At 36.8% G+C, this 15,514-nt stretch overlaps 1 protein-coding gene and 1 pseudogene across 2 annotated transcripts in view; both read left to right on the forward strand.

The window, feature by feature from the left end:
- The window catches only part of EPHA6 (EPH receptor A6), a 985,602-nt gene that overhangs the window by 396,573 nt on the left and 573,515 nt on the right, over nucleotides 1-15,514 (forward strand). For both annotated transcript variants that reach the window (XM_042230510.2, XM_060404157.1), the window contains exon 4: nucleotides 15,295-15,450. In XM_042230510.2, coding sequence (XP_042086444.1) covers nucleotides 15,295-15,450 — 156 coding nt within the window. The remainder of the gene's footprint in view (nucleotides 1-15,294; nucleotides 15,451-15,514) is intronic.
- Nucleotides 9,364-15,294, forward strand: LOC114118383 (small ribosomal subunit protein uS2-like; annotated as a pseudogene).

A 15,514-nucleotide genomic window follows, 5' to 3' on the forward strand; every position in this document is an offset into this window, starting at 1 on the left:
AAAATGATAATTACATATACATTTAAATTAAAACATTCAATCAAACATGAGAGCTGAATATGTTCATCAACATGACAATCTGAGGCAAGAGTTCTAAAATTGCAGGTTTCAAAATAAAAGCCCATACTAAATTTAGGATAAATTTTCTAAATAGTGCTTGAATGTGATATTTCTTTAATAAGGGATGCAATAAAGTACTATGTTAATTCCAGGTGCTTTGCAAGTGTTCCTGCCCTGTTAAAAAAACTGTATCAGAATACTAATAATTTTGTAATATTAACCATTAAATTACAAACTAATACATTTGTAATATTAAAATTTTGTTTTATAAGTCAAAGAATATCAAAGACCACTAATTTAATCAGTTATTTAACAAGTATTTATTGAGCACCCAATATGTACTAAGCACTGTGTTAGAGGATGAGAACTTTAACACATATATATTTTATTCTTGCAAGTGCTCACACTCTATTGACTAGGTCATGGAATCAAACCACTGCAAAGGAAAAAAAAAACCTGCTATAATGTAGACATGTGTAATATTATAATATGCACTTGTAGCAGAGAGCAAAGACAGACAAATTTGTGTATGTTCATAGTGCAGTCACTTGGTCCAATAGCTCCTTTGACCTTAGTGTCTAGAATGTCCCAATTTAAGGAAATCTGACCATCTGAACCACCAGAGAAGCCCATGTAAATGTATTAAGTAGATTAATTAGAGTTTGGAGTTGCATAAATGAAAGTCTGCTAAGAATTGCTTTACTGTGTTTAAAATACTTATAAATATGTATACAGAGGATTTACACAAAACGATATATACAAAAGAATTACACAAAAATTTTCCATGTACATAGCTTCTGATTAATGGAATTTATAGCTCAATATTAGCAAAGTTCTTCTGTGGTTCCTAGTTTTCAAATAAAAACACTTATTAAAAGTTCATAAAATGTTGTAACTGGTTTTATAGTCCAACCTGTTTGTCATGAAAACTGGATTATCCAAACACCAGCTTATATATGATCTGCCTGGGTGTAAATACTTACTGGGAAATTCAGGCTTTGGCCAAGAGCATTAATATATGGAATTGTTCTACTTGTGTAGAACTAGATATAAGCCAAATAAAGAGGCCATATTCTGATCAGACACATGACATCTGTGCATCTGTAAAACCTGCACATCTTAGTTTCTGCTAAGAGACTAAGCCATATAGAGCTGTTGAAAGCAATGAATCTTGAGTGTATGCTGTTTACAGGCTATGAATTCAGAGGCTATGAATCTTGAGTGTATGCTGTTACTGCATACAACATTTCACCCTTGACTGCATCCTTGTGATCCATAAGAATCTGTTATATCCAAACCATACTAGATCAATATTGGTACTCTACTCATACTAGATAGAAGATGCTGTTCCAGTGTGCTTCAATTCAGCATTTCCAGAACATTTCAGTGAAATTTAAACCAAGGTTTTGTAAGTTATTTTAAAATATTAATAGAAAGGAAGTAAATAAAGTACTATTTAGTACACCATTAGTTGTTATTCAACATACAAACATGGGAATAGAAGCAGGGATCAAGATCGAAGAGTAGGAAGAACCTGAGCTCACCTCCCCTGGCAAACATCAAAACTAGAACTATATATAGAGCAAATATTACCAAACAGGGGTCATTTTGTCCAGTGCACAGCAAGCCAAAACACTGGGACATAGAGTTTACCCCAAAGAAAGAGTTTATTCACAAGGCAGCCAAGTGAGGAAATACAAGAACTGGTCTCAAATCCACCTTCCTGAAAGCCAGAGGCTCGGGGTTCTTATGGGATAAAGAATAAAGAAGCTAGGAGGTCTGAGGCATGAGGCATGTGGGAAAAATTGATTGAAAAAAAAATGAGATAATTGCTGTTCTGTGCAGCCATAAGAAAGCCACAGGCCTGTGCATATTCAAAAGCATATTCGTGCATGCCCAGCTGAAAAGTTAGTGGTCTTAACTAGCTCAGCCAAACTAGACACTGCTGCTGCTGCTGCTGCTAAGTCACTTCAGTCATGTCCGACTCTGTGTGACCCCATAGACAGCAGCCCACCAGGCTCCCCCGTCCCTGGGATTCTCCAGGCAAGAACACTGGAGTGGGTTGCCATTTCCTTCTCCAATGCGTGAAAGTGAAGTCGCTCAGTCCTGTCCGACTCTTAGCGACCCCATGGACTGAAGCCCACCAGGCTCCTCCGTCCATCGGATTTTCCAGGCAAGAGTACTGGAGTGGGGTGCCATTGCCTTCTCCAAAACTAGACACAGAAGACTCCAAGTTCTGGAAAGCAGCTTAGGCAAACATCTTATCATTTATGCTCCATGTCACGTGGAGGATTTGCATGTCTTTTGTAGCAGAAATTACAACGACCTTGATTACTAAAGGTGGGTTGCAGTTGAAATGAGTATAACTAATGATTACCGATGGTTTTATGACTACTCACTGAGAATAACCTAAAGATTAGCAACAGCTCTACAACCAAGGCTGTACAGGGGAAAAAAAAAAAAAAAAAAACACGGAGTCTAGTAGAGGGATAGAAATCATCTAGTGGAGGCCTGCACCCTGCATGGATGACTCAGAAGAGGAGGGGGCATCACAGGGCCAGGGATTCATCCTTCCTAGGGGACAAGGCTTTTCAGCCACATATGAGGAGCCCTAACAATAGGTGAATGGATAAAGAAAATGTGGTATTTTATATATATATATATATATATATATATGTGTGTGTGTGTGTGTGTGTGTGTGTGTGCATATATGGGAATATTACTCAGCCATTAAGAAGAATGAAATTTAGCCATTTGTAAAAACATGGATGAACCCTGAAAGTATTAAGTTAGTGAAAGAAGCCTGAGATTGAAAGATAAATATTGAATGTTTTCACTTATAGGTAGAATCTAAAAAAATAAATGAAAGAATATAGCAAACAAAAACAGACTTATAGAGAGCAAGTGGTTACCAGTTGAGGGAGGAAAGGGAAGACAGGAAGAGTAAGGGAAGAAAATTAAGAAGTATAAAGTACTAGGTATAAAATTAAATCCAATGACATACAGTACAGTGAATATGGCCAATACTTAACTTTATATGGATTACAAAAATATTGAATAACCATTGTACACCTGAAACTAATATAAGTGGACTATACTTCAATAAAACAATTTACGAACATAATTGCAATATTAAATATGAAGTAAAATTCAAAATATCATTATGAATTTCAGGTACTGCAGTTTAACTATAAAAACGAGGGCTACATATGGTGAAAATACAATGGAAATTTCCATTCACAATTCAGCCAATGATGTAATCATCTCAAGTTTGTATGGAAAATAGGAAGTGATACTGTCTGAATTCTGACTTAAGGTGTTATAGATTCAACAAAAAAGTTTAGAAATTTTAAGTCATATTATAGTACTTTATCTTGATAATTTTTAAGAAAAGCAGATAAACATTTTTGAAGATCTGCTTTGCTAAGCTTTATAATATTCTCACATAATTTCAACTAATAACTGTATTAATTATATAGATATAATCCATAGAACTTATGTTTGATCCTCTGCTCTGTCTATAGTACTGTCTCACTGCAATGCCATACATAGAAACCTTATTTTTAAGTAATTTGCAATATAGTGGAAAAGACATGCCTTTTTATATAGAACTAGAAATAGCAAATATCAAAATGCAGAATTCAGGTGATAATTTCAGTGGTAGGTTACAAAGGAAGAGAAAAAACAAATATTGCTAGGAGTAAAAGTATGTATATATAGTATATATTTGTATGTGCCTGTTTTTGTATATACATCTATTTTTATATAGCAATGAGCATTGTTCCAAAGTTTAGACTTAAGAATCAAAACCCTGTCTTCAAACACTGACTTGTTCATCTATCATCTCTGTGACATGGAACAACTATTAAAGACTTTATCTCTTCATTTGTACAATGAAAATATTAATATTTACATCACTGAATATTTTGTAAGAGTTAAATATAGTAATGTTTATAAAATACCAATTTGTAGTAGACAATAAATTGTGATTTTTATATCAATATGCTTAGTAATTCTTTAAAAATAAATTATCTTCTTGTTAGTAAAAAATTATAGCATATTGTTTAATAATTTTTACATTAGTTTTTTATACTGTTCAACTATAAAAATACCATAAATACATGACAGCAGGACATTCACAATTGTCAGATTGAAGAATGGATTGTAAGTTTGTTGCTAAGCCAGCAGAAAATATGGTTGTCAAACTTTACTGACGTGTCAGAGTATATGAGACTTAGAGCAGTGATGAGTGAGTTTGATCAAAATGTTGAAATCACGCATACAGGCCATTTTATGATGAGTCTATTCTTCAATTCTATGTTGAAAGATAAAATTTCTTGCTTACTTTTTCCATAAAATGAAGGGTTATGTGTACATAAAGCATTTTTTATGAAAAAAAAAAAGTGTTGTGGAATACATTTTTATTTCTAATGGTCTGAATAAAGCTATATTTATTTTGCTTCTTACCAAAAAGGAAAGTTCCCAAGAGAACATAAAGCCATCAATTAAAACTATCTCTGTCAACTAAATCCCACAAAAGTGTATTTTTAGGTACAGCAGTTATTTATAACCCAAAGACCATCACTGATTGTCCTTTAAAAGTTGTGGTTCAATCTTTCACTGCCCTAGATAACAAAGCAGGCATGCTGTTCCAACTACAACAGGTACATAATGTACCCTATGATGAGAACTCGAGAGATTGGTTCTTCCACCATATGACCTTCAGCAAGTGTCCCAGACTCTCAGATCTTCATAAGAAAGTCCCCCAAACTTAGTGACTTTAAACAACAACAAACATTTGTTTTTACTTGTAAAGTTGAGCAAGATTCCGCTAGGACAGTTCATCTCTGTTTCAGGCTGCATTATCTGGGGCAGCTTTACCGGGGCCTGGAACATCTACATCCCAGGTAGCCCAGTAACCTGGCTGACAGGGTGATGATGCCAGATAACTGGGAGCTCAGCACAGCCATGCACCAAAGATGTGGGCCTCTTCATGGCTGCTTGACCTTCCCCTTGGCATGGTGGCTAGCTTCTTAAAGTAACCATCCCAAAAGAAACAGGCGGAGTCTCTATCACCTTTTATGACTTTGCCTAGAAACTCACTGTAACTACAAGCCTGAGCTCTTTATGGGGAAGGGTCAGTCAGTTCAGTCTCACAGTCATGCCCAACTCTTTGTCACCCCAAGGACTGCAGCTCACCAGTCTTCCCTGTCCATTACCAGCTCCCAGAGCTTGCTCAAACTCAAGTCCATCGAATCAGTGATGCCATCCAACCATCTCATCCTCTGCCGTCTCCTCCTGCTGCCTTCGATCTTTCCCAGAATCAGGGTTTTTTCCAGTGAGTCAGTTCTTTGCATCAGGTGGCCCAAGTATTGGAGTTTCAGCTTCAGCATCAGTCCTTCCATTAAATATTCAGGACTGATTTCCTTAAGAATAGACTGGTTTGATCTCCTTGAGTCTAAGGGACTCTCAAGAGTCTTCTCCAATGCCACAGTTCAAAAGCATCAATTCTTCGGTGTTCAGCTTTCTTTATAGTCCAGCTGTCATATCCATACATGACTACTGGAAAAACCATAGCTTTAACTGGATGGATTTTTGTCGGCAAAGTAATGTCTGCTTTATAATGAGGCAGAGCATCTATCGACATTGTCAGAAGGAAATATAGAGTGAGAAGTATTGTTAGAGACATTTTTGGAAAACACAGTCTGCCATAGCAAGATGTTATACTTTGATTAATTTCAGTTTCTTCATCTTCATAATAATATGCTAGGCACCCTTCTGATTACTATGTGTATTAATTCATTAAATACTCACATTAACCTCTCAGCTAGGTGCCTCATTTTACAGATGAGGAAAAAGATGCACAGAAAAATAAGCTGCCTGAAGTGACAGGGTTAGTAAAATACAGGAGAACTCAAAGCCATGTAATCTAGTTCCAAAAGTCATACTCTTTATTATCCTTTGTAACTAATTTTTGTATAGATAATTATATAGAAATGTATAGGATTATAAAAAATATATAGAAAGAGTTTTGCACAACATCAGACCTATTTTGAATGTTCAGTAGTTATAAATGGCTTTGCTGTAGCTATTATTACTCTTGCATCATACAGTGGATCACAAGGTGTTTTCTCTTTGACAGTGGTTTTACTTACTCAGAAAAGTAGATTTACTCTGACTTAAGGAATATGCAAAAAATGGAATACTGACAGAAAAAGTTGAAAACTGATATTACTAGATGTCTAGAAAAAATAGTGAAATAGAAATAAGGATCTGTGATAAGAGACTAAAATTTTAAACAGCATCTTATTTCAGAGTACCTGAAAATAAGATGATAGACTCAGTAGGCACACTTTTTAAAAGCACTGCTAAATAGCAAGGAAGTAGTATTCAGGCAGACTTTATTTTGGTTGACTAAAATACACCTAAGAACACCAAATGAAATAAAAATAGTATAAGGAAATGAATGTTAGAACACTTAAAAAATGCTAAGTATTTTTAGGAAAAACTGTGGTTAGCTTTTTATTTTGTGCCATTATTATTATTAGATTCTATTCAAACTGGTATAAAAATAAAAATGCTGTCTAATCCTAAACTGCTAATATAAACCTTTGTTCCCCACACCTTATCTGAACTTTCAGAATAAAAACACTTACCTTACTTTCATACTAGAAATGGCTTTAGAATTGTAATTCCGCATGTTGTTAGTCTCAGACTATTGAAGTATTTCTGACATTATTTTCCTTGTAATGCTGTGTTCTTGAAAGTTGCTTATCTCAAATAAAAATACAGTTTAAAATTATTTTAATATAAATTATTAATCTGTGAATGATAAAAATGATGGGAGGCAGAACTAAGATCTGTGTATCTACTTTATACTAGTTAAAGGCAACTTATGTGGGTTTGCAGTATATATGCCTGTTTATGTTATAATTTTTGTGTCTCGTAGACAAACAAATAAAAGAAGAGTCTATCTTCTATATTGATGTCATCTCTTACCTAACCAAAAGTTTAAAACTTCTAGTCTGAGACCTGGGTAATAGTCTTTTGGTTCATTTCTCAAAGTCTTTGTTGAATAGAATCAGTTCCAAGTATGTGCAGTTTGGGAACAAGCCCAGAGGTTCATAAACAAATATGGGGATTGTTTTCCCAAACTCTGGTCTCTCCGTGTTCTTCCTAATACTTTCTGAATCCCTCAAACTCTTCTTCAAGGTCCTTTGTCTAGAAAGCTAGTTGGGGCTTTCTTTGTTCTACTCTGCTGTGCACTTCTGCAACTGGATCTACATCCAGGACCAAGTGAGAGGAGGACAGAAGGAAAAAAATGCAATGAAGGTTGACACCACCCTCTCAGAACCACAGCTTCAGTGAAGGAGGAAGAAGATTTTTCCTTCTTGGGAATTTTGTCTTCTGTGAGCTCCCATTACTGACCACCACCACCAGCCTACAACACAATTACTTGAGGTCTGGGCATGAGAGAACAGGAAAAGAGAGAAAGAGGGAAGGGATATATTCCTAATTCTCTCCTGAATATTAGGAATTCCATTTCCCACTTCCAGAGACAAGGTGAGCTGGAGCTCTGTGACCTGGTGGCCACTTCCAGGTTTCTAGTCCATTCAGCTGAGGCTCCAGCCCAAGCACCAGGGAAAAGAGAGAGGAGAGAAGGGGGAAAGACTGGCAAATTCATAACCAGCTCGGTAGTACCACAAATTTTGGTTTTCTCCATTAGGCCTGGTTCTACTTACTTTACAGAGCCCTCACACTTGAGAATCCCTTGGACTGCAAGGAGATCCAACCAGTCCATTCTGAAGGAGATCAGCCCTGGGATTTCTTTGAAGGGAATGATGCTGAAGCTGAAACTCCAGTACTTTGGCCACCTCATGTGAAGAGTTGACTCTTTGGAAAAGACCCTGATGCTGAGAGGGATTGGGGGCAGGAGGAAAAGGGGACAACAGAGGATGAGATGGCTGGATGGCATCACTGACTTGATGGACGCGAGTCTGGGTGAACTCTGGGAGTTGGTGATAGACAGGAAGGCCTGGCATGCTGCGATTCATGGGGTTGCAAAGAGTCGGACACGACTGAGCAACTGAACTGAACTGAACTGAACTGAACAGTTGCTGAGGTGGGGAAGTGGGGTGGTACTGTGCCCAGATTCAAGAGAAAGTCCACTTTAAACAATTCTTTGGTGGAAGTAAATTAGAATTAATGACAGGATAGTTTATGTACATTATCCTCATGAGTACTTTATAGTAGCTCCCCTGAAAAATTAGGTTGAATATCTTGAAGCATAATCCACATTTTATTATTAGTAGACTTGTATTTGGTCTTGAAATTTTCCTTCAGTATTTATTAATAGATTATTAATAGAAAAACACAAAATATTTGTGCTTATTTAACCTTAAGTTTTAGGGGTTTTCCTTTTGTTATTATTTTTCAATTATTTGATCTTCCCTGCCTTCTCTGCTTACATGACAGCAAATTTTAATTTTTATAACTGCAGAGTAATATCTAGGAAAACAGTAATGAGACTGCCTATCCCAGTTTATTAAATTTCCTGAGTTCTAATGTTTTAGAAATGATGCACATCACATATTTTACTAATAAGTCATTCAGGTTTATCTAAACTTATAGACTATTGAGCACCTATGAGGGAAAAGCAGTCTATTATATTAATATTAGTTCCTGTCAGACAATACACAATTGAATATTTCATCAGATGGTAAGCAGTGCACAACATGATATGCCAACTAGGATTTCTCAAGGTCCCTTGTCTTAAAGTTCTCTGATAGTAGAGAAAACCTAAAAACATTGCTAGTAAAATATAGCTTAACAATCAATTTTTGAAATAAAATATGAGTACAACAGGTCACACATTTCCTGATTTTGTTTTAGCAGACAAACCTCTGTGTGTGTGTGTGTGTGAGTGAGAAATACTGTTCAACTGTATTCCTATCAATACCCAGAGAATTTAATTTTCTGAAAATTCAGGTATCAATAAGCGAAATTATATGGCAAGGTATGTACTTCATTAATATTAGTGGTATTTCAATAACTATACTCATTGTATGAACCTTTAATACAAGCTATTCTATAAAAATTGTTTTGTACTTTTTAATGTTACAGCTCACCTTTTATTGTTATTTTAGGCAACCACTTAAAGTTCCTCAAATCATAAATATATTTTTTAAATACGCTGTGTATTAACTTAGATTATTTGGTAGCTTTGGATGGCTCTTTAGATAGCTTTGGATACCTCTCTGTGTATTAATTTAGATTATTTGGTAGCTGTTAGATTATATGGTAGCTTTCGGAGCTACCCAGAGAGGGGTCCATACGGCGTTGTCCTGAATTCCCATCGTAACTTAAAGGAAAGCTTTCACAATGTCCGGAGCCCTTCAGTTCAGTTCAGTCGCTCAGTAGTGTCTGACTCTTTGCAACCCCCTGAATCGCAGCAGGCCAGGCTTCCCTGTCCTTCACCATCTCCTGGAGTTCACTCAGACTCACGTCCATCGAGTTGGTGATGCCATCTGGCCATCTCATCCTCTGTCATCCCCTTTTCCTCCTGCCCCCGGAACCCTTGATGTCCTGCAAATGAAGGAGGAGGATGTCCTCAAATTCCTTACAGCAGGAACCCACTTAGGTGGCACCAACCTTGACTTCCAAATGGAACAGTACATCTACAAAAGGAAAAGTGATGGCATCTACATCATAAATCTGAAGAGGACCTGGGAGAAGCTTCTGTTGGTAGCTCCGGCCATTGTTGCCATTGAAAACCCGGCTGATGTCAGTGTCATATCCTCCAGGAATACTGGCCAGCGAGCTGTGCTGAAGGTTGCTGCTCCCACTGGAGCCACTCCTGTTGCTGGCTGCTTCACTCCTGGAGCCTTCACTAACCAGATCCAGGCCGCGTTCAGGGAGCCAAGGCTTCTAGCGGTTGCCGATCCCAGGGCTGACCACCAACCGCTCACAGAAGCCTCTTAACGTTAACCTGCCAACCACTGCTCTGTGTAACACAGACTCTCCTCTGTGCTACGTGTACATTGCCATCCCATTCAACAACAAGGGAGCACACTCATGTGCGCTGATGTTGTGGATGCTCCCCCGGGAAGTTCTGTGCATGCGTGGCACCATCTCCTGAGAACACCCGTGGGAGGTCATGCCGGACCTCTGCTTCTACAGAGATCCTGAAGAGATTGAAAAGGAAGAGCAGGCAGCAGCTGAGAAGGCTGTGACCAAGGAGGAATTTCAGGGTGAATGGACTGCTCCAGCTCCAGAGTTCACTGCTACTCAGCCTGAGGTGACAGACTGGTCTGAAGGTGTGCAAGTGCCTTCCGTGCCTATTCAGCAGTTCCCCGCTGAAGACTGGAGTGCTCAGCCTTCCACTGAAGACTGGTCCGCAGCTCCCACTGCTCAGGCCACTGAATGGGTCGGAACCACCACTGAGTGGTCGTAAGCTGTTCTTCCAAACACTTGTAGAACTTCCACAAACTTCCACCAAAGTGGAAATTTGGTTGATGGAAAATAAACTGTTTCAAAAATATATATATAGTAATTATATATTTATATGTTTTACATAGTCTGTATTTATATATTTCACACATTATATATTTATATATTTTGCATTTTATAGATCCCTGCTACCAAATTACATTTTTATTTTTTAGCACTCATGATACTTTTATCAGTAAGTAATTATCTCCATCCCCTCAGCACACTTCACCAAAATGAGTAAGAGAATATAGAAGTTTTATACTAACAAAGGCAAAGCAAGGGAGGAGAAAATGTATCACATGAGAATAATCAACATGTCAACAAAATTGCAGAAAATGAAAATCAAATGGAGAAGTGATAGCTCACTTATCAATGGAACTTGTATGACTGCCTGTGGGGAGAGAAGCTACTTTCAATTTGTGCTGTTCTGTTGGGTATATACCAGTGAGTGGCATTGTCAGAAGAAATGTGTATGTTCCTCTGTAGTAGATACTATCAAATAATCCCCCCAAATGGTAGTGTCACTATAAACTAAAATATAGAATTACTGTATATCTTCTTTATTCATTCTTCCATTGACAGAGACTGATTTTTTCCATATCTTGGCTATTGCGAATAATGCTGTAATAATGCTGTAGTGCAGGTAACTTTTTCATATCCTCTTTTCATTTCTTTTTAATATATACCCAGAAAAAGGATTGCTGGGTCACTTGGTAGGTCTATTTTTAATTTTCTGAAAAACAGCCATACTGTTTTCCATATTAGCTATACTAACTTGCATTCCCACCAATAGTACACAAGGGTTCCCTTTTCTCAACATCCTTGCCATCAGGTATCTCTTCTCTTCTTGATAACTGCCATTCTAGCAGCTGTAAGACTACATGTCATTTTGGTTTTCATTTGTATTTCCCTAATGATTAGTTGTATTGAGCATCTTTTCCTGTACTTGTTGGCCATTTGTATGTCTTCTTTAAAGAAAGGTTTATTCAGGTCCTCTGCCTATTTTTTAACTGTACATTTTTGTTTTTGTTATTATTGAGTTATATGAGCTGTTTTTGTATGTTAGGAATTATCAGTTTATCAGATATATTATTTTCAAATCTTTTGACCCATTCAATCGGTTGTCTGTTCATTCTTTTTACCTGTTTCTTTTGCTGTGCTGAAGGTTTTTAGTTTGATATAGTGCTACTTGCTTTTGTTGCTGGTGCTTTTGCTATAATATTAAAAAATAATAATAATTGCCAAGACCAATATCAAGATCTTCTCCTATGTTTTCTTCTAAAAGTTTTACAGTTTCAGGTCTTATTTTTTAGCCTCTAATCCATTTTGAGTTAATAATTGTGTGTAGTGTCTCAGTCAGTTCAGTTGCTCAGTCCTGTCTCTTTGCGACCCCATGAATCACAGCACGCCAGGCCTCCCTGTTTATCACCAACTCCCGGAGTTTACCCAAACTCATGTCCATCGAGTCAGTGAGGCCATCCAGCCATCTCATCCTCTGTCGTCCCCTTCTCCTCCTGCCCCCAATCTCTCCCCAGCATCAGAGTCTTTTCCAATGAGTCAACACTTCGAATGAGGTGGCCAAAGTATTATAGTTTCAGCTTCAGCATCAGTCCTTCCAATGAACATCCAGGACTGATCTCCTTTAGGATGGACTGGTTGGATTTCCTTGCAGTCCAAGGGACTCCCAAGAATCTTCTCCAACAGCACAGTTCAAAATTCTTTGGCGCTCAGCTTTCTTCACAGGCTACCTCTCACATCCATACATGACCACTGGAAAAACCATAGCCTTGACTAGATGGACCTTTGTTGGCAAAGTAATGTCTCTGCTTTTTAATATTCTGTCTAGGTTGGTCATAACTTTCCTTCCGAGGAGTAGTGTCTAGTCAGGTCCGATTTCACTTTTCTGTCTGTGGTTAACCAGTTTTCCTTAAAGCATTTATTGAAGAGACTATTCTTTCCCAATTGAGAATTCTTAGCTTCTTTGTCAAATATTAGTTATTTATTTGAGAGTTTATTTCTGGGATCTCTATTCTGTTCCAGTGGTCTATGTACATATTTTTTATACTGACACTATACTGTTTCAATTTGTATAAGTCTATAGTATAGTTAACTTCCCTGGTGGCTCAGACAGTAAAGCATCTGCCTGCAATGTGGGAGACCCAGGTTCAATCCCTGGGTCAGGGAGATCCTCTGGAGAAGCAAATGGCAACCCACTCCAGTACTCTTACCTGGAAAATCCCATGGATGGAGGAGCCTGGTAGGCTAGAGTCCATGGGGTCGCAAAGAGTCAGACATGACTGAACAACTAAACTTTTCCATAGTATAGTTTGAAATCAGGAAACGCTATGCCTTTAGCATTGTTATTCTTAGAATTGTTTTGGCTATTTGGGGTCTTTTGTGGTTCTATGAATTTTAGAATTGTTTTTAATATTTCTGTGAAGAATGCCATTGGAATTTTGATAGGGATTGCATTGAATCTATAATTGGTTTGGGTAGTGTGGACATTTTAGCAAATTATTTCAGTACAGGAATATGCGCTGTCTTTCTATGTGTTTGTGTTGTGTTCAGTTTCTTTTATCAAAATATTGTAATTTTCATTGTAAGGGCTTTCACTTAATTGGGTAAATTCATGCCATTTTATAGTTTTTCAGCTATTGTGAATGAGACATTTATGTGCACGTCATTAGAAAATCGATTATATATATACATACACACACACACACACACACACACACACACACACACACACACATATATATGTAACAAAAATGACAGGGACTTCCATGACAGTCCAGTGGTTAAGACTTTGCCTTCCAGTGCAGAGGTTGTAGGTTCAGTCTTAGGTGAGGGAGCTCAGATCCCATATGCCTTGCAACCAAAAATGTAAAACAGAAACAATATTGTAACAAATTCAATAAAGATTTTAAAAATAGTCCACATCAAAAATCTTTTAAAAATGACAAACATGACATTGATATTGCTAATAAATACTGCTTTTAAGTTAATACAAGTAACCAGTAGAATTCAAACAAAGGATATAAAAGACAATTGATAACCAAATGACCAATAAAAATATGAAAAATGTGTAATATTAGTGGGATTTAGGAAGCTTCAATTAAAGTAACAATATTTAATCCCATGTGTTGTCAGAAGGTAAAGGAGTAACTAATATTAATGATAGGATTAGTAAGGGGGAAGATTAGGGTGCTCACTTACATTTTTTTGAGCTTTGGAAACACGTTTAGAAATGTAACATAGAAATAAGTGTTAAATAATACACATACCCTGGCCCAGAACTCCTACTTTTAGGAGCTGAAATGTTAAGAGTCAACATGGGGATGTTTACTGCAGCATAGTTTATAAAGTCGGAGAAGGCAATGGCACCGCACTCCAGTACTCTTGCCTGGAAAATCCCATGGATGGAGGAGCCTGGTGGGCTGCAGTCCATGGGGTTGCTACTAGTCGGCCACGACTGAGCGACTTCACCTCACTTTTCACTTTCATGCATTGGAGAAGGAAATGGCAACCCACTCCAGTATTCTTGCCTGGAGAATCCCAGGGACAGGGGAGCCTGGTGGGCTGCCATCTATGGGGTCGCACAGAGTCGGACACGACTGAAGCGACTTAGCAGTAGCAGTAGCAGTAGTTTATAAAGTATTTCTTTCAAATGTGACATTGTTGATACAAATACTGCAGATATGTTACAATAAATTATAGCCAGTGACATGGAGAAATTTTCATGCTATAGTTGATAATTGATAAAAATAATCTAAAGTTTATTGATATTATCTTAGTATTGAAAAATTCAACAATATGAAATCCTTCTGTTCATACATATGTAAACATACATCTACACAACAGTGTGTTGCCATTTTAGGAAAATAATATTTGAAGAAGAAAGAAGGAATAAAAGGTAGGACTAAGCAAAATTTCTAAATGACATTTAAAGTAAATATCCATACAAAAAGCATATATGTTATGTTATAACATGTTAGATGCATGTTATATTCAAAAGCATGAATGTTTTGAATATAGAAATAAATACCACAATGAGTGTTTAACCTGAATGTGTATATCTGAATAAATTCTCCTAAAAGAAAACATTAGAAACCACTGAATCAAATAATATTAAACTTTCCTTCTGCAGTATTGACATAATGTTGGGAAACATTCCTATTTTTGGTGGTTTGTTTTTCTTTGGAAATGGAATTTACTCTATAAATAGAGAAAAAGGAAGTGATAGAGAAAGAAGGGATACATAAGAAAATAATTTAAAATTTCTGAAGATTTAGGTACTGATTTCCCATTTTTAACAGAAACACAAACAAAACCTGAAACTACTGAGTAAAAGATAAATAGAATGCTCATTCCACTTACAAAGTAACCTCATATTAGACATCAGTGAATTAATTATTATTCATTCACTCATTTAATTTTTAGGCATCTATAATAACTATATATTCAAAATATGCTAAGAATTGTGCATATAAGAAGACTAAAGCCCATGTCTAGCTTGTGGCAGTTACAAAAAGTTGAGGTGATAATATGATCAGGTAGTATATGATTCCCCATTGTATAACTTAATTTTGAATAACTATTTCATTCATTAATATTAGCATGTATTGGCTTTTCTGTGTATGTGTGAACTGAATTCCAAAGTGTATAATTTAAAATGTGTTGTACATGTGCAAATAAAATAATTCTAACAGTAATTTTAAAAAACTGTTTTTCCTGTGTTCACAGCTTGCAGACCAGGATTCTATAAAGCATTTGCTGGCAACACAAAATGTTCTAAGTGTCCTCCACACAGTTTAACCTACGTGGAAGCGACTTCTGTCTGTCAGTGTGAAAAGGGTTACTTTCGAGCTGAAAAAGACCCACCTTCCATGGCATGTACCAGTAAGTCTGTCCATTTTGCATTTGAAAATCCTATTTTCAATCCTTTTGGTCTCTTTATTCTAAA

This window comes from Ovis aries, chromosome 1 (assembly GCF_016772045.2).
Source record: "Ovis aries strain OAR_USU_Benz2616 breed Rambouillet chromosome 1, ARS-UI_Ramb_v3.0, whole genome shotgun sequence".
Taxonomy (NCBI): Eukaryota; Metazoa; Chordata; class Mammalia; order Artiodactyla; family Bovidae; genus Ovis; species Ovis aries.